General features: G+C 46.1%; 1 protein-coding gene across 7 annotated transcripts in view; it reads left to right on the forward strand.

The window, feature by feature from the left end:
* Positions 1-15594: 15594 nt before the first annotated feature.
* Positions 15595-27278, forward strand: part of FGFRL1 (fibroblast growth factor receptor like 1) — a 175231-nt gene continuing 163547 nt past the window's right edge. For 2 of the 7 annotated variants that reach the window (XM_071753237.1, XM_071753238.1), the window contains exons 1-2: positions 16285-16527; positions 17282-17391. In XM_071753237.1, the coding sequence (XP_071609338.1) occupies positions 16463-16527; positions 17282-17391 (175 nt within the window). In that variant the 5' untranslated portion in view covers positions 16285-16462. Of the gene's footprint in view, positions 16053-16284; positions 16884-17102; positions 17129-17281; positions 17392-27278 lie in introns of those variants that run through there. The other 5 variants (XM_071753240.1, XM_071753244.1, XM_071753241.1 and 2 more) reach the window with 5 other exon arrangements.

Consider the following 27278-nt stretch of genomic DNA (forward strand, 5'->3'; position numbering starts at 1 on the left):
ACTAACATGTTCAAGGAATGATGCAACTGTAAGGAGGGACTTACTCATTCTTGGAAGATGATTCAATAACAGCAGTGGTCAGATGTCAGCAAAGCTCATGCCCTGCCATGAGATGGTTACACACTTCAGTTCTCACTTAAACCCACTGTGCCTTTAACTTCAGGTCCAAGGTCCTCCTTCTGCTGTTGGTGCTCCTGATGGAAGCCTAAGCATAGGTTTAGGCTTAGGAGATGTGGTCCCACTGTCCAGGTAATGCAGAGACCATGGTGCAGCCTGAGCTCATGATTGCCCTGCCAGATCATCAGAGGTACAGACCTACTGAATTACTTCAAAATCTGGACACGTTCCTCTGTGTCTCCCTGATGACAAACTTCTTCAAGGAGTTACCTGGCATGTTAGGAAGTGTAGGCAGATTACAAAGTGGTCTGAATGGGCTGAAGTTATTTAAATCTTGTAAGACTCCTTGTCTCTGCTTCTGCTGCTTTAGTTTAAGCACAGCACAGTGCTGGCTGATACCTGTGTGTAACATCACCAGGCTGGTTTTAGAATGATTTATTTGGAATTTCAGAGCACTATAAAAAGACATTTTGGACTAAACACATTTGCAGAGCTCATTACAGCCAAATAATTAACTATTGCCAGGACGGCAATCACTTGCAGCCAAAGGTCTGTCAGGTCCCATACTCTGTGGTGTCTGAAAAGCAGTGGCAATTTCCCCTTCCCCTGGCAAATTCCCCTTGGAATGTGAGGTGATTTCATCCTTTCATACAGTTTCCTGTAGCAACATCATTACATGTCAGCTTTTTCATGGGGGCTGCCATGCACCTCATTCGTCCAGCTCTCACCAGCACTGCTGCCCACAGTCCTTTGCACGGATTTTCCCCGAAGCTGTGTTTGCTTAACCAGTATTTAGTCAAGCTGTTGTTTCTAATTTGTCTGCTTAATCTGTGCCTAATTAGCTCCTTTTGAACTCGTCATCCTGCACACCTACTTCTGAGAAATGATCCTGGTAGCTGGAGAAATGTTGCTGTTGAAATCAAGGGAGCTGCGTTGGTGCAAGTGAGCTCAGAGTTGGGCGGGATGTGGCAGTGCTGGAAATTGCTCTGCTTTCAGGGGCCATGTTTTAAAACTTGGATTCTAAACTGTGCTGCTGAAAAACAAGAGGATTTGTCACTTCATTTTCTGCATCAAGTCTAGACTTGCACAGTCAAGCCAGTCATTTCTCCATGAAGAGCTCTTTCCAAGATTTCCCTCTGCAGTTGTGTATCTTCATTTTTCTGCAGCAAAGAGTAGGTTGGGAACATCCAGTTCCCCATATTCATGATCCAGATGAGTAATTGGCAGCTGTGTTGAACACGTGTCCTCATGAATTTATGGATATTTATGATCTTCCTTAGCAGAGAGATGTTCTGTCTCTGAGGACCCTGCTGAATCTACTTTCTTTTTCACTGTCCTGTGGCTTTGCTCATCACCTACAGGAGGTTCATAGCCATGCAGCTGTCCAAATGGATATAGGGGTGTCTCCATATCACATTGAAAAGACAAACTGAAACATCATTTCTCTTGGAGACAAGAACAGCAGGCTTGGCAGAGCAGGGCTGTTTGGCATCTGGGATGTCCCCATGATCCTCATGACCTCTGCCTGGTGCCTACAGTTCATTTCTGCAGGTAATGCTGCTGCACCACAACATTCAAACATAAAAAAATGTTTTTCTTCTGTGCTGGATTTAAGCAGGACTCCTGGAGAGGGAGTCCACAGCCTTTAACCAGAAGATGGCACAACGTAACCATTCTATGAACCTGGCTGTTCCGGCAGCCCATCACAGAGCTCTCCCTAAATACAAGAGCAGAGTTGCTAAGAGGAGACCGAAGCTGCCAGGCATTTTTCCCGGGGTGTATGGTGGCTCTCAGGTGATGGGTTCTGAAGGCTCTCAGGTGCTGTGTACTGCGTTGCAGATCACTCTGTCTCTTCCAGGGGATCTTCTGCAGATGAATTCAGGGCAGTGCATGCACACACCTTTCTTCTCTCTCCCTGATGTGTTTGCACACACGCATGGGTGAGGATATTCCACATCCATCTGCACGCCTGCGTGATTTCCATAGGGTTACACCCACTTCCAGCAGGCCTGGATTTGGCAGGCGTGCTGGCCGGCCAGCAGACCACCTGCTTAATTATCCCCCTGGCCCACAGCAAATCTCCAGCCCTCCAACAGATGCATGTGAGACCCCAGGAACTGATGTACTGGGGACCCTGAGCTGTCATCGCCGGCTCATGGTCGCAGTCCCCCCGCCTGTGAGGTGCACACCTGGGCTTGCTGTCAGAGCCAGGTCCCAGGTGTTCTCCATGCTTGCATTCCTCTGCTCTCCTTCCTCTGAGCTTTGGGGACTTTCTGCCTATGTTTGCATGACTCCTGTGGACTCTTAGCCTAGCTGTGGCCTCTGCACCTCGTGACAAAAATGCCCACGTTGTGTTCGTATCCAAAGAGCTGGCAAGGAGCTCTGGGGAATGGCTCAAGGAGGCAACCTTGCTGAAAAGTGGTGAAGGAGACCCAGGTGTTTCCCCAGCTGAAGATAACTCACTTGGTCTAGAGGAATCCCACGGCTGGTCTCACCCTGCCCTTGGGAAGGCTGAAAGCCCAAAGCTCCTTCTACAACTGAAAAACTGAGGCTCGTAACAAAATATGGTACTGGGCACGCAGAAAATTAACTCAGCCAAGAGCTGGAGTCCTTCCTCTGTTCCTCAAGCAGCCTCAGCTGTGGTCACAGGCAAGTGTGTGGCTTTATTGCAGGAAACACAGCTACCCCTGCTGTGCCTCTGCCCAAATTTTTGGGCACATTGTATTGCTTAAGCAGTCAGGACATGTAAAGCCCTCAGAAAGTCCTGTCTGAACAGGCCTGTAGGAGTGCTAAATGTTGTGGTGCTGGGGATGGATTATTTTAAGGCAGGGCCCAATTAATGTTGTTGATGATGATGGTCTGACAGGCAGTAGCTTAACAGCAGATCCTAGAGGTGTAGCTGCACTGGGTGAATAAGTGAGCAAAGGCCAGAGACTCCTATGACTTTCTTCATCTTTTAGCTCAGTACTGACGTGAAAGTTGCACCACTGGGTATCACCATAAGAGACATGTCCAAGAGGCTTTGTGTCTGGCTCCAAGGACAGAACTAGCTCTTAAGGTTTAATTGATTTCCAGTGATATTTTTTATTTCCCTTTTGTACCCTACTCAGACACAAACCCTGTGTCTACCTAGGAAGAGAAAGGTCCAAGAAAACAAGAAAAAAAATCTCGCTTGTGTTGTCTCTTGTCTTGGTGAAGTTTTCGCTTTGGTGTGGTTGATAATGTTTGCATTAAATCAGCCTCCTCTGAACAGAAATTGTTGGGACTAATTTAGGTCTCAGGGCATAAATCCAACCTTAGAAGACTATAATAACATGGCACCTCTTTGCCATTGAATTACATGTTAAGTATCTTATGGTGGAACTGTAATTACATGCTCACTCCAAGCATTAACAAGTAAACAGGATTATAACAGTCTCTGGAACCAATGTTTGTGTGAATTCTTTAAGAGGAATGAGAGACTTGAGAACACATATGGGGTTTATTTTCTGGCTGAAAGCATATAATTGTTATTTATTATTCACACACTACTGCTATCCGTGGTGAAAGAGAGGGTGTGCAGCACTTACCAGCTAAGACATGGATAGGAAAAGAAGAAATGAAATTTGGGCATATTCAATATGTAATTATGTTTCCTTTAACTAGGGTGGGGGATACTGGGGATAAGCAGGTATTGACAAAAATGGAGGTAGCTGTGGGATGCACAAGGAAGAGAGCCTGTAAACAGTCTGAACTGAACTGTGTGGGCCTGTCAGTGATGATCAATACCCATCACAGCAAGTCTGGAAGACTCTTTGCAGAACTTCTTGACTGTATTTTCTTATGCTTCCTAGAAATCCTGGGCCTCAGAGGACTTCTCTCAATGTGGTTCAATTTGTATGACATCAGATGTAAGTTGCAAGGTGGTGTCCTGCCACCTCTGATGAAGCTGAGGTGGATGTCTCTGCACTGGAAGGCTTTAGCAGCAAAGGGATAAACACCCATCTGTTGCTCAACCACAAGACTTGGCAGCATTCTTTCTTTTTGTCTTAATGCTGGGATCAAGAAGGGTGATGATTAGCAGAGTAGTTCCTATAGAATAGACAAACAAGTAGACACCTAGACTACCTGCAGGACAAACTGGGATGAGGATATAGTTTCCTGGAAAAGCTGGGAAGTGTCTGCCAAGATTTTCTAAACATGCTGCTGACTCAGGCAAGTTAATGAGACCATGTGAGGCCAATGGGAGAAGAGGGAAATGCCAAATTTTAGGTATTTGGGTTAGGCACTGGAAACGAAAGCAGCAGATGACAGATCTCCTGTCTCCAACAGGGTGAACACCTCCAGGCATAAATGATCCTGAGCTTTTAAAAAAATTCAGCTTGGAGCCAAATCCTGGGTGCTGTGGCTCATCCCTGCTCAGTACTTTTTCAGCCTTAGCCCACAGGCTCATGTTTGCCCTTGGTGCAAACTCCCCTTGTTAGGGGGTGGTGGTGTCAGCCTCTCACCCTACACCCACAGGGACTGCATCACTCTGAGACACTTTCACACCATGTGGCCTGCACTCTGTGGTGGCATCTGGGGCTTCACACAGGCATTCTCACTTCCAGCTTGCAAGAGTGGTGGCACGACTTGCTATAAATCAGGAGCCTGCATGCAGCTCACATTTGTTCTGTCAGAGAGAGGAAAAGGGCTGGCATCTAATTGTTGGACTTGACAATCTTACAGGTCTTTCCCAACCAAAATTATACTATGATTCTATTTTTCCTTATGTATGCTCTGTGCTGATGCTTGGGGATGTCCTTGGTGAACAAACCTTCCAGTGGAAGCCCTTCAGATGGCTCTGGGACTCTGAGGTTTCTCCCACAGTGTGTGTGCTGCAGGCAGAATTGTTCTTACACTTTACATTGCTCTTTTTTTTTTGGAATGGGAAGTGTCCATCATGAAGCACTGTGGTTCATTAGGAAGGATTGGGAGTCTGGTTCCAGAGCTGCATCTGAGAGGTGGAGCTCAGCCAAGTTACTGAACTTCTCACTGCATCTTGCTTCCCCATCCCAATGGAGGTGCTCACAGAGCAGTAAGCAGGGTGCTTCACTGAGATCTGATTTATGAATAGTAATAAAATGCTTAGAGATGCATGAGTGAACAGGCTATTTTGTATCTGTAAGGCCAGCAAGCAGGTTTTTACACAAGCCAAAGAACTGATGAATGGGGTACTGGCTATACTGGTGTCCTGGTGCTTCCAAAAAGGATCTATCTCTATGCAGAAAACATTCATGGAAGGCTGGAGACACCACACCATGGAACCATGGAATCCTAGAATGGTTTGGGTTGGAAATCTTATGTAGTTCCAATCTTCCTGCCTGTGGCTGGGACATCTACCACTTGAACAGGTTGCTCCAAGCCCTATCCAGCCTGGCTTTATGGCATTCCTTGAAGAATTCCTTTGCATTGTATAACTTTATGTATAATTTCTTCTCTCCATTTATTCACTCCAAGTACTATGCTCAAGTAGGGGTGATTTTGTCTGTAATATGTGTATTAGTATCACATCAGGATACCAGAATGTTCAGAAGTTCTTATTCTTCTAGTATTAGCAAATGGTTTATTCAGAAGACATTTGGGGTCTAGTTAGGACCTCAAATTGCATATTTAGTACAAAATTCCATATATTTAGTCTTTCTGCACTTGGATGTCTGTTTGTGACTGAAATTATGACCCCTACCCCCCTGTTTGCAGAGAATGCTCTCTCTGTAATAGAGCCACAAAACTGAGCCATGCTACATATTGTGAGAGCTCTTCATTACAGCTCTGACACTTAGAGCTGCTGTAGAAATGAGGAAGAGAATTTCACTTTTTGGCTCCCAGATTAACAGTCCCATTTTCCCCTGGGAAGGACACTCACACCTTGCTGGGTCAGAGAATTTCCTCTGCGGCTGGTGGGAAACAAATGTCTCTGAGTCATTGGCAATGTCCTTATTCTGACCCCACTGCATGAAAATGAGGATGCCAGTTCTGAAAATAAACTCTGCTTTATTTATATACCTGGATATTTACTGCTCAGATCTTCAGATGAGAGTTATGCTGAAGTCTTACCCCCTACCTTCTGCAGGCCAACCCAGCAGAGGGATGGAGACAGACCAGGGTCCACCTTGGATTGTACAGGTATGAACACAATCAGAAACAGATCCTGGGTTTGCAAAATCTTTGTTTCTTGCTATGGTCCTGGAGAGGTGAGTGCTCTGCTTCTCTTGCAGGGATCCTAGGGGTGCAGAGCATCCATGATCAGGGGGGAATGCAGTGAGCTTTGTGTAAGTTGCTTCTCAACCTTTTTGCTGTGGGTAAAGCATCCTGTGGAGAAAGACATCAATTGATATTACAGCTGAACTGATTTATGCCACCAGCTAACCATTCCCAAAGTGGGAATCTGGAGGATGAGGCTGCCAGGGAACATCAAATCCTCCCAGCCCTCTCCTGCTCCATGACATTGTGCAACTGGTCAGGCCAGGACCTGCTGACCACTCTTGTAGGATCCCTTGTGCTAGGAAAATCCCATTACTGCCTCCAGACATGCACTTGACTCCACTGGAGCAACATAAAAGGAAAAGCAGAGATGAAGCTGAGGACTTGACCCACCAGTCCAGGTTGAACTGCAGGGCCAGCAGTGAGGAAATACATAATATTTCTGTTGCTGAACAGATTTGGTCTGGAATCAGTGAGGGATTACCCAGAGCTAGCCTGGCTTTCTCTGCAGTCCTCTTAGGAAAAGGTCTGCATGTGCACAGAGCATTCAGAAACTGAGCTTCTTCCCCAGCACAAGCCTGGCTGTTACACAGATCTTGCATCTTTTTTTTTTCTTTCATACTTTTTTTTTTTTTTTTTTTTTTTTTCAGTACTGTTTCTAGTGTGGCTTCATGGACACCCCCAGAGCATCCTCTGTTCCCCTCTGGGCTTTGATGCAGAGACAACCAGTGCTCAGATTTTAGTGAGGGCATTATTTTCTCTTTGATTTAGCACCACCAGGAGTTATTCCATTCTACCCAGACTTGTCTATTTACTCTTTAAAGCATGTTCCTTTTATTTACTCCTCCAGAGCTGCCTGTTTAATCCAATCTGTTTTCCACTGAATTACACTAGCACAATAACACAGGCTAAACAGGTTCAGCCTGGGTCAGGGGTGGCAGAGGAAGGGGCTATATTCCTGTTAGAGAATAAATCCAGTATTTAAAAAAAAAAAAAAAGAAAAAAAATGAAACAAGGAAAGCATTTATGGACATGGTGACTTTTATAGCTGAAAAGGGAGGTGCTATTCCCAGTCAGTATTTGCAATGGTTTTGCAGCACCTATCCTTGCAAAATCCAAAAAATCTAAGCAAATGACCTTTTAAATTGGGGTGGAGCCTGACTTGTGTCTGCAGGAAGCCTCAGGTTTGAAGTCCTGGTAAATAAGTACTGCCTGGTCAGTTGCATTAATCTGCTTGAACTTGTTTATACCATGAATATAAACACCTCGGTGAGCAGATCCTGGGGCTTGGAGCCAGTGTTGGGGGGGGGCTGCACCCTCTCTCACCAGCATCTTTCTTCCCTCTGGCCTTGGGTTACAAACCAGGTGCCAGCTGAGGATGCCCTTTTTATGAATATATGGCACGTTTCTGCTCTTTCTCTATTGCATTACATCTGCCTCGTGTTGCAAGAGTTTTATGTTCTCCATTTTTCTTTTTGAGTAGCAGATTTTTTTTTTGTTCTCCATTATTAACATTGTATGGTTAATGCTCTCTTAAGTAAACAGACACCTGTGCTTTACAGAAATATGAGAAGATGAAGTTCTCTGGCCCAGGGAGGTTAAGTTCTTATTTATTTCTATGATATATGATTTACTCTCTAGCCATTTTTCTAGTGAGATACCTTGTCACCTTCTAGCTGACCTGGACATATCTGCTGCTCCCCAGGACGCCAGCCAGGTCTCCTCTGCTCCTGTTATTTTGGAAACCCAGAGCTGTGAGTTTTGTAAAGGCTGGGTTAAGTAAACAACAGATTTATCTTCCTCTAAAGATAAAAGTGTTTGGCAGCAAATGTTGGCAGCTCCTTGCATATTTCCAGGGCTCTTCTAACATGCTCTTTGCTCTTCCCTTCACGTGGGGATGGCTGGGGGGGTGGCTGCCCAACTGAAGGGGCTTTCTGGCAGTGCCCTATCCCAGCAGAACTGGTGTGGATAATATTTAGCCCTGCCAGGGCCTGGGGAGGGTGGGACAGAGGCTCCACCAGGCTGGCACATCACAACCAGACAAGTGGGCAGTGCTCCTCAGGTCCAACAAGATTTGTCCTCCTGGTGTGAGTGCCCTCTGACCCTCCCAAGCCTTGCCCTGGATGAAGCCATGAAGCATGGCACCAGGACAAGGAGAGTTTGGTGAATACTTGAGCAGCCCAAGGATCCGAGAGGATCCCTCTGAATTTAGGGAAAGCCTTTTCAGAGCTACCTCCCTTGATGCAGATCCCATCTCTGGAACCAACCAGGGTCCTTGGGCACAAGTAATACCAAGGCTGAGCCATCATGGTGTGGCTGAGAGATGTGTACAAGCCAGCACCCTGTCTGCAGTGTTTGCTTCAGGAAAAATCCATCTCCCAGGTGGATGTCCTAGAGGGAAAGCACTGAGAGGACTGGTGCATCTCCCCTCTTGCTCTACCTGAGCAGCCTGACCTGGCTGAATCTTCACTTAGGGGAAAGAAGGAGAGTTTCTTAGCAAACTCTGGGCTAAATGAAGCTCTTAGCAGTCCAGGCAGGATGGAGCAAGAGGCTCCCCAGCACCCATCACTCCTCTGTGGATGCCCAGCATGGTGCCCAGCCCTCTCCTGGCTTCAGCTCCCTGTCTCACACTCAGGAGACAAATCCCAAAGGCTGAGCTCATCCTGCTGCTCCCTGGGAAGAGAGCAGCCAAGTCCTTCCACCCCATATCTGAGTGAGTATCCCATTCCAGCCTCCCCTATTATTTTTGTTTGCATATGGATAGAGAAAAAGAAAAGAGATTCCCTATGAGGATTGTTTCTGTATGGTTTTACACATAAGAGTAAACAAAGCATAGCTGTCAACTATATATTTAGCATATTTTTGGTGGTGTTCCCATCCAGAAAATGCAGCTGCATTATATTCCCAATAAAGTGGAACTAGCATTCAGCTTCAGCAAGAATGTTATAAATAAAAGACATTTCAAACAACACTGATTGAAGCAAAGTGTCATTTCCTATCCCCTGCCCACCCCCACCCCCCCCCCCCGAGGTTTTATTTTTTTACAAAGGGTGCCAAAAATGTTAATGCCTGACCTGATTTCTGCTGAAATCAGCAGAATTCTGCTCCTGGTTATACCAGAATGAACCTGAAATGGCTTCATGGCTTTCAGTGGGTTTGTCTGGACTACCACTCATGTCACCAAGAGCAGGGCCACGCTCTTGCTTGCCCCTTGCTTAATTAAACAGGTTCTTTTGTTGGATAATTTGGTTTCTTTTTGTTAAAAAGACCCAGCCAGAAAGGGGGAGTTTGTGGTGGTGCCACCTAAACTCAGACAGTGCCCCTGACATGATCCATGTGGCTATTGCCTAATATCCTATTGCTGACAATTAGAACACAAACATACAGTCATATTTTTGGATGAAGCTGTACAAACATTTCAAAACAGTTTATGCATGCAGATTTGTATGTTATCAGAGAGAACCACACATGCACATGGAATTTATGGAAAATGCTGAGAGATTTGAAAGGAAATAGTTTGGGAAGTTGTCTTATTTTTGTGAACGTAAATCCCCAAACAGTTCCCCTTAACATTCCTCACATCTGTGCAGTAATTAATATTTGACATTTCTGTTTTTCTCTCTGTCTGTTGATCTTGGTCCTTTTTTTTTTTTTATTTGTTTTTTTTATTTTTCTCATGTCTCCTTTCATGTTTGCTACATCTGTTTACTAAACCCAACCCTGATATAAACAGACAAACTTCTTTGCAAAGGATAATGTGACAGAGCAATGAGAGGAGATTTAGGCCTTCAAAACTGTGGTCACCCCCCCAGATGAGGTATTTAGATTTAGGAATATTTCAATTCAGAGTCTTCTGCTCAGACTACCTGGACTGAAGAGATGCTGCACAGATGAATCTGTTGGCTTGATAATTTTTTTTTTTCTCACTTACAGTGATTCCAATGGCTCCAGTGGGATTATTCTTGTACTAGCCAGATGCAAAAGGAAAGCAAAATCAAATCCTTCATACATCAGTGTCAGACTGACTCCAAGAAACCAGTGTTGAGTGATACAACGTATAAGGGGCCTGAGGAAGGATGTGTTTATGGAGAACATTTGGGAAATTTAACTACTTGCTGTTTGAGTAAAGGCTGAGTGGGTGAACTGCTGGCAGACTTTTAAGAGTGGAAAAAAGAGCAGAGAATAAGCAAATTGCTTGATGGGAGAATACAATTTAAAAAAGAGTATAGCTCTTTCAAACAAGTGGCAACCTGGCCTGCCAGAAGCTTTTTATACCATATTCCTTATTCAGATAGCTGAGCACCTTCTGGGAGTGTGGAAACGGCGTGCTGAGTGTCAGACGTGGTTTATTCCTGCTCCATTCTGGCACGGTGGTATTGCTTTTGTGTGGAACAGGAGCAGATTTTGTCAGGAAAGGTAAGATCTTTTGTTAGATCTATGGAGAGCAGTCAGAGAAAAAGGAGATGAAGTCTGGGGACTTGCCTGTTCTTCAGTCTGCGTCACTTGAGCTAAACCTTGTGAATACCTTTCCTGCATGGAAGCAGAATTTTGCATGGATTGCAGTGTTCCATTGTACTATGACCTTTTTACCCAGGCTTTTGGAGCAGGGATGGCTGTCCTGAAGCTGTCATCTGGGGAATATTGATCTGTACTTTCTGAAGATTCCCTGGGATGCTCGAGCTCTCTTGCACCGGGTGTGAGCTTTGCCTTTGAGAGTTCATCTCAGCCTTGAGAGCAGAGTTGTCCTCTGCTGCCACCCATCTCGGGGACCTCAGCTCAGCTGCTGAGCAGCACGTCCCAGCCAGCCAGCCCTTGAACTTCATTTGGCAGCCCCTGTGAAGGCAGCGTGAGGGACTCGTGCTGCTGATGGGATGTGTCCTCCTGGGCTGGGCTGGGCTGGTTGGTGTTCCCTGAATTTTGCCTGCTCCCTGCTCAGGGCTGTCACGTTTCCCTGGTGCCAGGGAGAGCTGACACAGCGTGCCTAACCTGGCCAAGGGAGATAGGGTCTCCCAGCCAATTTGGGATGGTGGAAAGCATTTCCTGCAGATGCCGTCATGTGCAAATTTAGCATCCATGAGAAATCCAAGCACGTTCTCCAGGCACAGGGAGACTCAGCAGTGTGTGTGACCACGGGAAAGGCTGGGATCCCACTCTTGGTGGCACTTCAGACCGAGACAGAGACCACAGGGTAGCAGAGGGATCATTTGTGCCTGCAAAAGCCTTCAAGTCCACAGTGCAGCTGCCATGGGGCAGCAGGACCACTCAGTAGTGTGTACAGGACCCAAGATTTGGTTGACAGGACATTTAACCCCATTTTACCATCTTCTTTGCCTGACATGGAGTTCATACTTCATGTATAAAAGCTAACCTTATGGATGTGGTGGACTGCTTGTTTATTTGAGACACTGCTTAGCACAAAGCCTAGTTTAAGAGAGTAAATGTGGATGAGAAGAAATGTTGGGTTTTATGAGAAAAATACATAGTTTCAGAACTGTGTCACCCAGGTCCATTTTCCCATCTGTCCATACCTCCTCTCTGAATATTCTCTAGCTTACAGCTTGGTCTCAGTTACCACAGACAGAGGAGATGGCAATTCAGCTCTCACAAAGCACCACGCTCTCTCTGCAGGAGTTTCAGCCTCAATTATAGACCCAAGCAGGCCAGGACAGTGGTGTGCAAAAGGAAAAGTGTGAGCTGTGCTCCTTGAATGTCACGTTTTCTGTGCTGTCTTGTCAAGTGCTTTGTCAAGAACTGACTCACCCAGGGAAATCTGCCCCATTAACCACATTTCTTACCTTGCCTGGTGTCCTCAGCCATCCCCTCAGCCAGGCATCCTAGCCAGGATGCTGGGGCTGACCCTGGGTGGCTGCTCCCCTCGGGTAACCCGAGGAGGGCTGCACAAACAGGGTGGAGGGAATGCTCCTAATCCTGGCCGTGCCCTTCCATCACCTTCACGTGCTCTGCCAGCTGCACCCGGTCCTGCACATCCCCTGCCCCAGCCTCGTGTCCCCCTGGATCTGTGCCATGGGGCCTCGTGCTCCTGCAAGGCACTGTTGCCAGTCCAAATTGCTTGGAGGGCTCCAGCCTCCTGGGGTGTATTTGGGGTGAGGGGGAAATTCATACCTCTAGCTGCCACCTGAGGGGTGAGAGAATCTTTGAAGTGGGTTAGGAGTTACAGAGCAGAGGTGGTGGGGTCCCCCAGATCAGTTATGGGGGGGGGCAGAGGGGAAAGAAAAGGCAAAACAACCAAGATGGAATAGAGAAAATGGGGGCAAACTGAGTGCTGCGATGATGGAGGTGAGCAGCTCCTGGGAGAAAAGAGGTAAGAAAGCTGGAGAAAGTCCAAGCTGTGCTTTTGGAGAAGTGAGGAAAGTGGTTCCGGGGATGCACGCTCACCAGACCATCACAGCTACACAAAACAGGGAAACCCACAGTCTGGAAAGAGACTTTGGGGACAACTGGGATACAAATGGACTGTTAGGCTGCTGCTCAGACCATGTGGAGTCATGGACTGCATTGCTGAGCGTTCTGTTTCGGTTGTCAGCTCCAGAAAGCTGCTTTCCCACAGCCTTGCCTCAGGTTCGTGGGGTGCGGGAGCAAACTGGGGCTGTTGACTTTCAGACTACTCAATCTTCCTGCAAATCACAGCCAGTCCAGAATAAAACCCCACAGCTCTGCATGTTTCCTTATTTAGGTAGAAGTGTTGGGAAAACAGCATGAGATTTTATTTCTGATAAACCAGGAGCTGTTTCAGGAATATCAATTATTTTTGTTGTATCAATGTTTTACATCTATTCCTCTGCTGCTGTATGCTGTATTTGGAACGAGATTAATGAAGGCTACAGCACATTTTCAGACTGTCTTTCAGGCATTCCCAAGTCCTGGAAAAAAAAAAAAAAAAAAAAAAAAAGGGGAAAAAAAAAAAAAAGAAAAAAAAAAAAAAAAGGAAAAAAAAAATTGTGCAGACATTTTGGAGTCAGTAGGGGTTGTTTTCTGGTTATTTTAGCCTGGGGTATGGAAGCTGTGGGCTCCGTTCCCTGCCCCATGTAATCCCTTTGCAACATCAGTTGGAGTCAGAGTCTTAAAAAGATTCTGGATGCCAAAAGACAGAGGCTTAAGGGGGATCTGAAGGTGTTTGGGCACCTGGACACTTTTGAAAATCTTGTGTATCATCTCTGTAATCCTCCATCTCCCAGAACTCCCCAGCAGTGAAGGGCTGCAGGAGGCATTTTGCTGCTTTATAGGTGTATTGAGAGGAGGAAATCCCTCAGCCCGGGAGATGTTGGAGCCTTTACAAAGGCAAACATGGGATTTTTCAGTAAGAAATTGAGGACTGAAGGAGTGGTTCCGTCAGACGATTTTTATCTGCTGTGTACAACCTGAGCTGGCTGCTCAGTGCAGGCTCCTTTCTTCTAGGCTGGAACTGATTCAGGCCCACACAGAGTTCACCCAGTGCAGTTGGTAACTAAACCTTGGAGTAGGAGCTCTTTGGTTGGGTCCCCCTAAGCTGGTGGGAAACCTGCCCATGATGGGAATGTGTCCCACAGCCAGGACTGAGGCTGCTTCAGACTTCAGTCTGCGTGGGATCAGAAGGTCTTGTAAATAGTTTTGGGGCTGGATATTAGATGGTGGTTTCCTTGGGACAAAGACCTTGACTCCTTTTAGTGAAATGGCTAGGAAGCTTTACAAAGAGATGTTTTACACATCCTCCCTGGAGATGTAACGTGCTTAAGCTCTCATTCTGGGGCAAGTTTGAGTGATTTAATCAGAATCCATGGCATTAATATGACCATGTAGGTCAAGTCCTGAAGGTTTGCCTCAGTCAACACTGTCTTTGAAGTCAATGAGGCTGAAGTTATTGCCTGATATGAGGAGAAGTCCATCTGGGATTTCTCAGATGAATGAACTTTAATAATAAAAATGATGATATAAATATGTAAAATCTAAAAACAGCGTTGTCAGCCACTCTGTTTGTTGCTGGTTCAGGAGGTTTATATGTTTAGTCTTGAATGTTTTTCACATTGATTTTGTATATCAAGATTTAAGGCTGTCAGGAACCGTTGAGTAAAAACATTTAGTAATAATGATCATCACCATAATAGAGGGTGTGATTTCATAATCATAACAAAACAGATAAGATGGATGTTCAGACTGCTTTTTGGCTTGGGTTTAGAGATTCTCCTGGTGCCTGTCACATTGAATTAATATTGAGACAGCTTCATTTTCAAGGAGTCCTTCATGCCGGAACATGTCAAATAAGAAATATAATAAACAATAACATCAACAGTAACAAGGTCTTTTCTCTCCAGAAATCAAAGTATAGCTATTGAGGCAGCTTTTTTTTTCCTTCTTCTTATAATTTGTTTAGTCTGTTTGCTGAATTCTGCCAGGTTGATTTTTTTTTAATCCTGTGCAGAGAGTAATTTGCTGTTAGAGTGGATGCATCAGCCTAGTTCTATTCAAAAGCAAATAATAAATAATTGTAACAGTTAATCTAAGGAACAGACTATTTTCCAGTTGGTTTAGTTTAGTTCACTCTCTTTCTGGCACGATTTGCGTCCCGGACGAGAAATGGAAAAGGCATAACCAGGGTGAGCTCTCACCCAGCCCAATGCCTCCCGTGTACCCTCCCTTCTGTAGGGACCTCAATCTCTGTAGGGACCCCAATCTCTCCCTCCGTGGGGGGTTTCCCCAGCCGGGGCAGCGCTGGTTTGGCAGGGACCGGTTATGGGGTGCATGGGGGGACTGGGGGGATGAAGGTCTCCCCCGTCGCGGGGCTTCCAGGGGCTCCGTGGGCTCCGGGGGGTACCTGGGGGGGGGATGCTCCGGGGCACAGAGTTGGCACCCCTGCATCCCGGGGGATGCAGGGCACAGGGCGGTCTCTAGAACACTCGGTGGTGGGGGTGGGTGCAGAGGGGTTGGGGAGGGTCTCGGAGTCTTCCAGGCTCACCCATAGCTCGGTGAGCCGCCGCTGCCCGTCTCGGCCACCCCCGTAAAGGGTTAAGGGGAGCGGCGGAGGGGAGCGGGACGGAGGGGGCGGGGGCTCCCGGGGATTGGTGCGAAGTTTGGAGCGGGGCGGTACCGCACCGCCCTCCTCGGCGGCTCTGCCCCCACAACCACAAAGCCCTGCAGGGAAAGTTGCTTTATCGCTTGTTTCTCTCGCCCCGGCTCTCCCTCCCCCCCCCCCCTCCCCTTTTCGCCCCTAGCCCCCCCCTCCCTCCCCTACCCCTCCCCTTCCCCAGCCCCTTTCCCCTCCTCCCCTCGCTCCTTAAACGGGATTCCGGCTGGGAGAGCCGCGGGACGGCATCACTGGGCATCCCGCGGCTGCTTAGCCCCGGCGGATCTGTCAGGTCCCCGCTGTCCCTCCCCGCACACACACGCTCAGCCCGACCCGGAAAGCAGGAAAAATAATTGACAAGGTTCCCCCTTACTCCTTAGCTCCTCGCCTTTAGGTCCCTAGTAGAAAAAAAAAACAAAAAAAACCCCGCCTCTGCTGAGAAGGGGGAACTTCTTAAAAAAAAAAAACGGTGGTGAAGGGGAAGAACCGCTCCGTGGGGGCGGCACCCCCTAAAGCAGCCCCCACCCGCCCCCGGGAGGGTGATGAGGTAGAGGCCGGCGGCGGAGCCCCCCGCCGGGAGCCGTGGAGGGCATGAGGCGGCGAGCGGCGGGGATGGGCGGCAGCGCACGGTGCTAGAGCCCCGGCAGCAGTCAAGGTAAGTCCCCCCCCACACCACCAACACCCTCCTCAGCTCCCTCCCCCTCCCCCCCCAAGCCGGGACACCCCCGTCTGGGTCAACGCTGGGTCGGGGAGACACGAAGGCACAGCTGGGAACCGGCGGGGTAGCCGCGAAGCGGGGGGCAGCACCAGGTGGCATCGCGCCGGGTGTCCTCGTCGTCCGTCCTCCCGCCCCTTCCCCGCTCCCCGCCTCCCTTTCCCGACCCCGATGCCTGGCTGGGAATATCCCGTTCCCGTCCGCCGCGGGGCTGAGCCGCGCCGGGCCCCGGGTCCTGCCCCGGGGGAGCCCCCGCCGACCGCCCCCCGCCCCCGGAGCCCTCCCTGAGGAGCGGCTCCCCCTGCGAGTTGGGAAACTAATGGCAAAAGCGTCCGTGTTTGCTTTGCTGGATGGTGTACACGAGTTGTTGTGTGTCCTGGGGGCACGGAGTGTTTAAACCGGGGAGTTTACAAGGGTGAGGAATTCAGACGGTGTTTAGAGAGTGAGAGTTTTAGGAGGAGAACAGGGTGTAATTAATGTAAACCTGATCTACCCCGCGTTTGCGGATCACAGCGAAGGCATCTTCAAGAATCTGGATAATTAAGTGCGGTTTTGCTTTGGGACGCACCTCTGGAACACACGGGAACAAGTGGGGCTTTGGGGGGTGTGTGTGTGTGTGTGTGTGTGTGTGTGTGTGCGGGGGGGAGGAAAGGGAAAGTCACTGCTGCTCAGCCAAGTTGTGGAGCAGAGGAAGGCGCGGACCCAGAGCGGAGCCTGTCTGAGGGGCACTGAAGCAGCAACACAAAGTTTTCTGGGCTGCTGATGGGAGAGGTAACATTCCTCCTCCCCCTTCCCCAAGTTCCTCCGCAAATTGTTAACCTGAAATCTTGTTTTATGGCCACTTGCTAGAGTTTTGTTTGCCTTCCAGACTGGTTCTGTACAGGATACCAAAGAATTATGCATTAACTGTAAACTTAGAGGAGCTTACTGGCCTCGGTGGGTTCTTGATTTATATCAGGCTAATGCAGAGAGGAGAGCAAAGTTTTACTTGCTGAGGGCCAAGGAATGAGTTACAAGTACGTTGCTTTTTTATTTGCTGTTTCTGCTCTTACGCCTCTGCATTAGGTTTTAAAGCTTTGCGAAGTTGTTTGAATTAAGTTGCTTGAGGTTTGTTTTTGTTTTTTTTTTGTCCCCATAATCAACTTGGCTTTCCTTTTTCCTGCCTCCAGGTCCGAGAGAGTGGTAGCCTGTAGGATACGGAGGGATCTAGTTTTCAAAATGGAATTGCAGCTCGCTCTCCTTTTCGCAGGGATAATTGCATTTTCAGACTCGGCAAGAGGTAAGGAAACGGCGCGTGCTGCAAGCGCTCTGCTACTCGCACCCTTCCCCCTGCTCCCCTGGGTTCCTACTCTGCAAACACCCCCGGTGCCCTCAGAGAACCTTCCTTCCATCGGGGAGTTGTCAGTGTGGACTTGTCCCCCGTGCTTTTCTGGGCAGGGGTGCAGGCTCGTGCCCACCTGTGTGTTTGGGGGTCATCGGTTTGGATGGAGCGCGGACGCTCCGGGTAGGTGCAGGTGAACTTCCAGGGGCTTTTGTCACGCGCGTGTAAAAATCCACAGACAATTTTAAAGAAAAGCAACCGCATTCCTCTGTGGATCAGGAATACCTCTTCCCCCTCCTGTAATCCCTCCAGCCCCTGCCCTGTATATTCCCACCAGCAAACTAAACAAACACATCCATTAACTTCCTCGGTGACAGACAAATGACAGTTCCCAACAGCGAGAGCGTATTTTAATGCTGGGGCTCCAGTGGTTGATCAGATTTCAATAAACAGGTTACCCTACCAGAGGCAAATTGAAATACATTGACCTGGGAGTGACAAGGGGGTGGAAAAAAAAAAGTGAAGTTTCTTTATGGGGAAGTGCTTAAAGCAAAGCTCTGGGATCAGGGTGAAAGGAGTGGTGGTTTTTCCTCTGCTCTTGCCTGTGTCGTACCTTGGTGGATGCTGTCCCTGGAAAGCCTGAATGAGAAACCATGCTCTCAGCTCTGTTCACAAAGGAAGGGATGCATTGTTCCAGGAGAATGGGGGTATGGCTTTAGGATGCAGATTGCTCCAGCTGCAATTCCCAACAGTATCAGAGTTGTATGAATTGCTGAAAGCCCTTTAAATCGCCCAGTGCCGTGGAGTGGTGAACTAAAAGGCTTAAACTTGCCCTTCGCTTGGGCAGTACGTTGCCAAAAACCAGCCTTAGGAGTGAGGGTGGGAAAGTAGAGGGGGAGTGTTACTCTAAAAACCCAAGGTTTGGTTAGTGGTTAATGTGTTGCTTTTTTATTTTTTGGCCTTGGCTCCCAGGCAAATATTTTATGGAGGCAAAAGCACTATAAAGTGATTCAGCTGGAAGCTGAGTGAAAAAGAAAACTGTATATAGGCTTTAAGTCCTGCAAGTCTTGATTCCAGGCAAGGTTTACAATGGAGACTCAGTTTAAGTTGTAGGCAGTGGGCAGCAGTGTGTGCATTAACATGACCTCATGGATGTATATTAGTGCAATGGACCTGAGAAGTTGGTGGAGTTCCGGAAAAGATCTGAAGTGGGCAGGAGAAGACAAAAAGATTTTTGTCTCTGTTATGAGCCAAGTATCGGCGGCTTTACTGGCTGACCCTGTTTAAATTTGGTTTGCACTTGTCTTGCTTGTACTTTTTTATTGCCCCTGGCAAACAAAGTGCTGTGAGCTCTTGTCGTGTGAAGAACTGGCAGAAAATTAACGGTGGGTAATTTCAGGACATCATTGTTTTTCCTATGGAAGGGTGTCTTTAATATAACTTGGATGGGATCATGTTGGCAATTAGGTTATTTGGACTCTAATCAGAGCAGGAAAAATCCATCCTGCAATGGGATGGAGAGATGGTCCTGGTTATTTAAAATGTTGTAGAAATAGAGTTTAAAAAACAGGGCAAAACCCAGGAAAAATTACATTCATCTATGTGTAGATATCAGGAGAGGGAAAGTGAAGGAAAAAAAGTTGTCATTATTGTTAAAAAGAAAAAAACAAAAACCAAAAAAACCAAAAAAGAAAAAACCTCACAAAACCTCCCAAAAAACCCCAGTCAAAACCATAGCATTTACATCCTGCTTTGTACCTCCTGAGGCTGAGGGTATTCCCAATAGCAGAGGACAGAGATGAAGTATCAAACTTGTAAGCAAGCAGAAGTGAGCACACTGGAGCCTTATTTTGTGCTGTCAGTTACCCTTAAATATGAAATGTTTACACTGGGCTAATTTCAGATTCCTGGAAAAATATGTCCAGTAGTTAACATGCCTGTGGATTTTTTCCTAATGTATGGCCCGGTGGGTTCTGCTGCTGGAGGTGGATAAATGTTACCTGTTTCAGTCACTCGGGTTTTATAGACAGTCCTTTGGCCACTTCTCAGCCTGAGGTTGTAAGGTTTTCCTCTGGAAAAAGAAGGGCTCTTTGTTTTGGCTAAACAGTGTTTAGGATCTGTATCCTGATTGCAAATTAGACGTGTGTGGCCCAAAGTGTGCCAATGCCTCCTAATCTGAGGTGTCAGAAGTTAAATAGGTGCTCCCTGGCTTGCAATCAAGTGAGGAAGGTGGCTCAGGAGGCTCTCTGGGAAAGGGCTGATCCTTCTCTTCTACTCAATATTAGGCAAAAGCAGTTTATGCTGGAATCAGGATGTTAATTTGGAGCTGGCTGGTTTCATGCCCGTGTTTGGGGAAGGGCTGTGCCATGGTGCATTTGCACAAGGGGGCAGAGTTAAGTTGCCCACGCGCTCCAGCTTTGATATTTCCTGACAGTTGAGTGCTCAGCTGCAATCTTACATTAAATATTACGTTGTATTAATCTTGCATCTTTATTTAGGTGATGCCTTTTAAGGTGAAGGCCCCTGAAGGAGTGGCTGATTGGGCTAGTGCAGCCACTTTTTAATTTCTCCCAGCAAACAGGGGCATTTTTCCAGGTTCAGATCTGTGCCTACTGGCTCTGTCCCTTCTTGTGACCCAACGTGTCACATCGCCAGTGTACAAAGTACTGCAAAAGAGGGGCTATCTTAGGAAACCAAGATAAACTTTTAAGAAACAGTCAATACATTTAAAGTTTCCACACAAAGCAGAGAACAGGTCTGATTTTAGAGGCTTAGGTGCAGAACTCGCTGTGTCTGGAGGGATGAGGTAGCTCTGCCTAAGTTTGAACCAATGCTTTTGGGGACAAAATGTAAAGACTTTGGCTAAGGGCTTGTCTACATCTGTAAATGAACAGAAATAACCCTTTCAGAAAACTTTATCTGGAGTAACTCTCCCAGTAACAAATCTTATTCTGGGCTAAAGATCTCCTGGAGGGAGCCTGTTTTTCTTCGGGAGCTATTTTGGTAAATATCCAAGCCCCTTCTTTCCCTTGTGGGTGAAGACAAGAACTTCTGATTGCACAAAATCCACTCTTTGACAAGAAAACCTGTGTGATGTGGTTTTATAAGAGTCACCATGCTTTCCAGCTGACAGCCAAGGTGTAGGATGGCAGCTTCAGCCTGGTGGCCAGCTGCTTCTGATGGCACTAGCCCTGAACCTGGGATAATAGCACAGCTCTGGTGGCTTCTCCTTTGTGTCACTCCATTCCTGGTCTCTCTGAGCAGCCATATACTGGGCATAAAAGTCCTGAATGTCCTGCTCTGGCCATCCCCTGTGGGGACAAATGCCATCTTGGGTCACTAACCTTTAATGGTTATGCCCTACAGCAATGTAGCTCCTACCACTCCACACCTCCAGTTGGATACAGGTAATACAATCTGATATTTTCCTGCCTATGTTATCTCAGTGACACACAAGGCAAGATTTGTTCCCAATCTGTCAAGTTGCCATCGTATTCGCCTTGGTGACCGTATATGGTAACATTGGGATGTGCTTGGCTTGGTCCCGTGGCTTAATCAAGATTTCCTTATGGTATGTTTAGAAGTTTTTGGTAAGAGCAGTAACAACCCTCCTGTTAGCAAGTAAGCTGATATTCTGCTGGAAACTAATTAGTTTGGATGTTGATTTCATTTTCGGTGCCTTGCGTAGGGAGGGGAGGAACGGGACCTTAATTGCTTTCTGCTCTGGCACTTCCCTGCATGACACTTGGCTTGGAAACCTGGTTGATGCCTGCTTTACAGGGAATTGGCTGCTGGGGCCACCTCAAAATTTAATGGTTTCATGCAGAAATAATGTCACGTGCCATTTTGGTTTTTCTAAATACCATAGAAAAGGAAATAGGGCGTTAGGAGGCTTTTTTTCTTTCTTAGGAGAAACATAGTTACCATGCTGCAACTTTGGGGTTTAGAAAAGTGGAAAAATATAGTAAGTGTGGAAAATATAAATAATGATAACAAAAGAGAGATGGTTGTTGGCTTCTGTTTCATTCCTTTACTCGTAATGAAGGGTTGTTACCAGATACAATAATCATGTAATTTCTCACTTGTGAAGGAGAAGCATGTTCTGATCTAACAGCCTGATTCAGATTCTATGTAAGTCACTGCACTCTTTCTTGTTAAGTTTGGGGCATTTTTTGGATTGTGCTTTTGGGGAAATTGCTCATGAATAATCTGTCAGTGTCACTCGTACCTACATTTGACAAGATGATCTAAGAAAATCCTGGTTATTTTTCTTAAAACCCCAGTTCCTTCTCCTTCTGAGGCTGTTGGCTGTTTTGTGGCTGAATTTAAACATAAAATGTGCTGTGTGTCGTACTGGAAAATGAGGGTTGAATTTTTTTTTTATTTTTTTATTAGGAATATTAAAAAAATTACTCATCAAATTGCTCAGATACACTTAGATTTTCCTTAAAATTTTTATACTTTGCTTTCCAAGTCCATATGTGTCTTTCACCTTCATTAAACGATGCAAACAGCAAATTAGAATACATCTTTCCTGCAATGAACTTGTACACAGAAAAGGCTGGACTCCAAAGCTGGACTTTTAGCAACAGAAGAAACTTTAATGGGCTCTGAGGTGGTGCTTGAGAAATTACAGGAAAAAGGTTCTCTCTGGAAAATAATGTCATTAAAAAAAAAAAAAAAAAAAAAAAAAAAAAAGGCAAGCAGAAGTGACACTTGTTAGGGAAGAGAAAAGTGCTTTTCAAGGTTTGGGACCACTGGTACTAATTTATTGACTAAAGATGAAGTTTTTCATCTGGCACAAATTGGTTGATAGAGGTAATCTTTTCCTGACCCATCTGATAATTCTTTTTTGAGTGCTGTCCCTCCATGGGTAGAGCTGGGTGCAGAATACTCCAAAAGGGTAAAATAATAATGCAGAGATCCTCTTGTGGCTAGTTTGGATTAAAAAAAACCCAAAACAAACAACCTTTAGCCATACCTTCAGTGAGAGCAGGACCAGTGCAGCTTTCTGATTTTCCTGAGATGTGAAGCTCTGACTTTTTTCTGCAGCAGCTTGTCAAATAACACTGCTCAAAGGGTCTGTGCAAATGTGTTCCAAGCATTACAAGAGTCAGTGGAAATGCTCCTTTCTTTTTTTTCTTTCATTAACCTGCTCATCTGTGTCTTGCTTCAAGGTGTTTGTCTTTCATCTGACCTTTTTCTTTTTTTTCTGGTGAGCCGCTCAAGTTGAAATACATTTGATTTTGTTTTGAACATTTAACTTGGATTTCTTTTCCATCTCTTGTTCTCTGTAATCTCTTGACTTGAAGATTTCTCTAATAGTGATGCTTCCATAAGTATTTAGCTTTGCTGACTTGTCCCAATCTTTTGCACCAAAGTGGGTATTTGGTCATGTAAGATTTTTTTTTTTAAAGTAGAGCCAGTGTAAGTGTAGAAATTGCAATGACCACTGTCTGCTGCAAGTCAGGTGCTCTTTTGTAGCAGCCATGGTTCTAAGGTGAAAGAAAAATAATTCCCAAAGTAAGCTTGAGTAATCTGATCCTGCTGCCCCAATGTCACAGGGGATGTGCAGATGCAGCCCATGCAAGTTCTAACAGGTCAGGACCTGATTCAGGGTGAGTTTTGGTGCTGTGACTCCTACTCACTCCCAGGGGCTCTGGCTCCATCCCTGAAGGATGACTTAGGTTTGTGATCTCCAGCTCTGGATGGATCCCTCCTGGATGGCAGCAGAAGAGATGTGGGCTAAGGGTGGTATTTTGGATCCTGCCATGTGCCTGCTGAACCACATAGTTTGGGCTTAATTTTTATTTTTATTTTATTCCAGAAACACATCCTTCTGCCTGCTGCAAGCTGTGGCTCTGCCAGGCCTAAAAGCAACTTGGAAATGCATTGCTTTAGCTTTGGATTTCTGCTGAGGGGTTTGTCCCCACATAAAGGGTGCCATTCCCTGGGAGGTGTTTCTAGGTGTGGAGGGGCTGAGGACTGGCCAGAGTGCTGTTTAACAAGTTAATACGTGGTGTTTGCTGCATAATCCAGTCACATCTCTGAGTTTTAATTTTTTTTTCCCCTTCAGAGTCAAATAAACATGGGCTGCATGGAGCTTGGTTGGTTGCCCTGAGTACACAGTCTCCCCATTGTATTGCAGTAGAAACACAGTATCCAGCAGAGCTGTGAATAACCTAAAGTTTTTATTTCATCCCAACTGCTCCAATTTTCAGGAAGAAATTCAGCCAATAACTCCAGGCTACTTCTTCCATTAAGTGTTCAAACTTAATTTTGAGCTTCACGGAGGGAAGAAAATGTAAATTGGGAACAGAGGCTCCTCAGAGGAGGTTGAAGTTTCTCAGGGCTCCTGCACCTCTATTCTCAACCTCTCTGGGAGTGGATTCTAGCTTGATAGGAACCAAACTCATTTATCCTTATGTCTGGTGAACTTATTTTGTTAAAGATTTACACAATCCTGGGTGTCCTGTCAAGTGATTGAGAACTGAGTAATGCACGAGGTGTCCTACCCTGGATGCCACTTGGGTGGTATTGACTTTGGTGGGTATTTTAGGAGCTGTCAGTGTTTATGGATGTTAGATAAAAAAAACAGGACCAGGAGGCAAATGCAGACTGAATTTGTGCAATAGGCTGTTTTTAAAATTCATATTTGCATTGGTGGGTTTGCTCTCAGTGTTCTGTAGTAGGATGACTGTGAAAGTTTGGGACTGGAGTTGTGCAGACTCTTTATGGCAATTGTGGGCTTGTTAGTTCTGCACAGAACCAAGGTATCTGGGAAAAGAAAAGAGCTGGAGGAGGACATGAAGGGAAATAGAAGTCTTAGCAAAACTCCAAGAGAAAATGGAAGCTGGATTCATGTTCTGGAGGTCTGGTGCAGCCAAACCTTGGGAGAGTTTCTCAAGTGGGCATCCAAAGAGGGTGTTGCTATGCAGCCTTCCCAAATCTGGGATTTGTTTCCTATTTCACCTGTGTCCTTCCAGGTGCCCCCACCTCATTAGGTGTGATGCTTAATTGGCTTTTGACCAATGTGTGACTTGAAGTAGAAACATTCTGTTGTAAAAGGGGGGGGTTCATTGTGGTACCTAGTATTTTACTACTGCCTTGTAGGGATTTAAATCTTCATTTTTATTTTTTTTTCAAGACAGAAGTGGATGGTGTGAAGCCAAATAAACTCCAAAGGAGGAAGAAAAGACAGTTACACAGCCACAGCAGCCCCCCCAAAGCTGAACAAGCCCAACTAGAGGAGCTGGGCTGCTGCAGATGCTGTAGCACTGTGAACTGGTTCCTTTTCCTTCTTTTTCTTCTTGAGTAATAGATTTGTGTGAGTTGGAGTAACTGAGGAAGCTGTTTTTCTCAGTGGTTGTTCTCACCTAACCAGGTCTGGTAACTCTGGTTGAGCAATGACAAGTGGCAGATGAGTTGCAGGTGTATGAACTCCATGTCAAGGATGGAAGAGTTAATGAATAACAGGGCAATCTGGAGGCTCTCTGGGGAAGGAAGAATCCTTGTTTGGCAAGGCCAGTGAATGTAGAACTGGTGGCCAAAACTCCTTCAGAGTGTGGATACCCTTCTGAGAGAGGATGCTGTGAGCCATCTTGCTCACCTTCTGGGTGGATCAAAATCTTTCATGAGTTCTGCAATTTAACATGACATTTTGGTGGCAATCCCAGGGTCTCTTTAGCCAGGCAAGTAATTTTAATGTATTTTGGGCAGTTTAAAGTGGGAAACTAGGAGGCAAATTGCCAGCTCTACTAATGTATGGAGATCAAGCTCTGTGCTCTGAGAAGTTATTTCATATTTTAACATTCAGGGTCAGATATTGCTCTGCATTACAAAGGTAATAGTCCCTTTAGGTTCACTGAGTTGTGGCTGAGTAGCTGTGAGGAGGATTTAGAGTTCTAATCCTAGCAGAGAGCAGAAATTGGGGCCCTGTAAGACAGGGTTGTGTCTCAGTGCTGTTCTGTGGCACCAAGCCATGGGAGGGTTTGTCATGATTTGCAATAGTTAATATAAAACTAGATTAACAGATCAGAGCTGATGAGTATCTTTCCTCCTCCTGGTATTCCCAACCAATCAGAAATGCAGTTTTGCTGGGGTTGATTTCATTAGAGGCTAATGAGAGTGGAGCTCTCAATCATAGGTGGGACAAGTGTTTACTTTTCCTTGACAGGTTTGATTGACAAGGAATCATAAAACAATTAGGGAGATATTTGCATGTGTAGGGGAACTGGCTTTGGGAAGTTGAGTTCTAATTGCTTGTTGTTACCTGAAAATGTTTGTTTGCCACTGCTCTCAGCACACATCTATCATTTCTGGGATACAAAGAAGTGGTGGAGCAGTTTGCTCAGGGGCTGGAGAAACCATCAGGTGGGGATGGTTCAGTGGTTTACCCAGACCAGCTTTTATCTGCTTGTATCATTAAGGCATTTTCTTCATTCCCTGCTTGCTCCAACAGGGATGGGCCAGAGGATTCGGAGCATTTCAAACAGTATTTTGTGGCAGTGCTAAACACAGGATTAATCCTGTGGAGTTTCATTGGAAACACCAGGCTGGTCCTTTGCAACTGATAAAGTAGCCTCAGAATATTGAACCTGAAGTTCAATTCAGGGGTCTTCTTCTTGTGAGTAATCCTGGTGGGAAGAGGATTGTAGATTCACAGGAATGGGATTCTGCTCCTTTTCCCCATGTTTTACTGCTGAACCCAAGGAAGAAAACAGCAAGGTGCTACTCAAAAGTAGCCACAGCTATAGATCTGTATATTTATAATATTTATTACCATTTATTGAGAGTTTCCAGTGAAGAAAAAAGAGACCCAAAAAATACTGCTCAGTGTAGGCAGCGTTTCTCTTCTAGACAGTGCTGGGAGAAAAATCTTGTCTTTCTGAAGACCACAGACTAGCTAAGTGAAGTTGGAGGCTTATTTTTTCTTTAATCTTTGAAAATCCAATAAATCCAGTAAATTCTTTCAGTGTGGTCTTCCAAGAGTTTTTCAACTTTGTCTGACTCACAGATTATTTGAGTGCCATTATAGACGAGGGGTCAAGCAAGTTAATTCCCAGAACAGTGTGCTGCCCTGTTTTCAAACTGTGCTAATCGGGGTTTTGAGTCCAAGTGTGGTAGTTTGCTTAGTGAAATTATTTTCCTGTTAGAAAACTACAAATAGGCTCTAACTATTCCTATTGGCTTCAGTCACCAGAGCACTCGCATCACGTGCAGAGTAAAGCCCCTGGGGATGTACTTGATGTGGATCAGGGCACTGGTGGGGGCTCATTTCTCACTTTCCAAGACTGAACTCGTGAAAACAGGCTGAATCCTTATTAAAAAGAGAAAAAAAAAAAAAAAAAAACCAGCCAAGGAATTGTTACAGTCTCATACCTCCAGCAGGACAGAGGGAAGGCTGCACGAAACCCATCTGAGCTGTAGCGGGAATGTTGTTCCCCAAAGGAGACATTTGGTGGAGTTATTTGGTTACCTCTCCCCCTCACCTTTTTGCAATTGACTCTTGTTTACCTTTTTTCCTCCTCCTTTCCTGTAGTTTATTACCACTGTTTAGGCAGAGGAAATGAATTAACATAATTTACTGGTTTTGAGAGCACGACACATTCCCGGCATGTCCGTGTGTGTACACACGCTGGCGGTCGCCCTCCCAGCCCTGCACAGAGGAGTGTGTTTACAGAGTCTGGGTCCATTTAGGGAGAACAATACCCTGATTATGGAGGGCAGCCTTTTATTCCCAGAAACCAGAAGGAACCATTCTTTTCAAGCAGCTCCTTCCCCTTGAAGGTACAGGCGAGCTGCTGGAAGAGGGGAATAAATCTGTTGTGGACACAAACCAGCAG

This window comes from Heliangelus exortis, chromosome 10 (assembly GCF_036169615.1).
Source record: "Heliangelus exortis chromosome 10, bHelExo1.hap1, whole genome shotgun sequence".
Lineage (NCBI taxonomy): Eukaryota > Metazoa > Chordata > Aves > Apodiformes > Trochilidae > Heliangelus > Heliangelus exortis.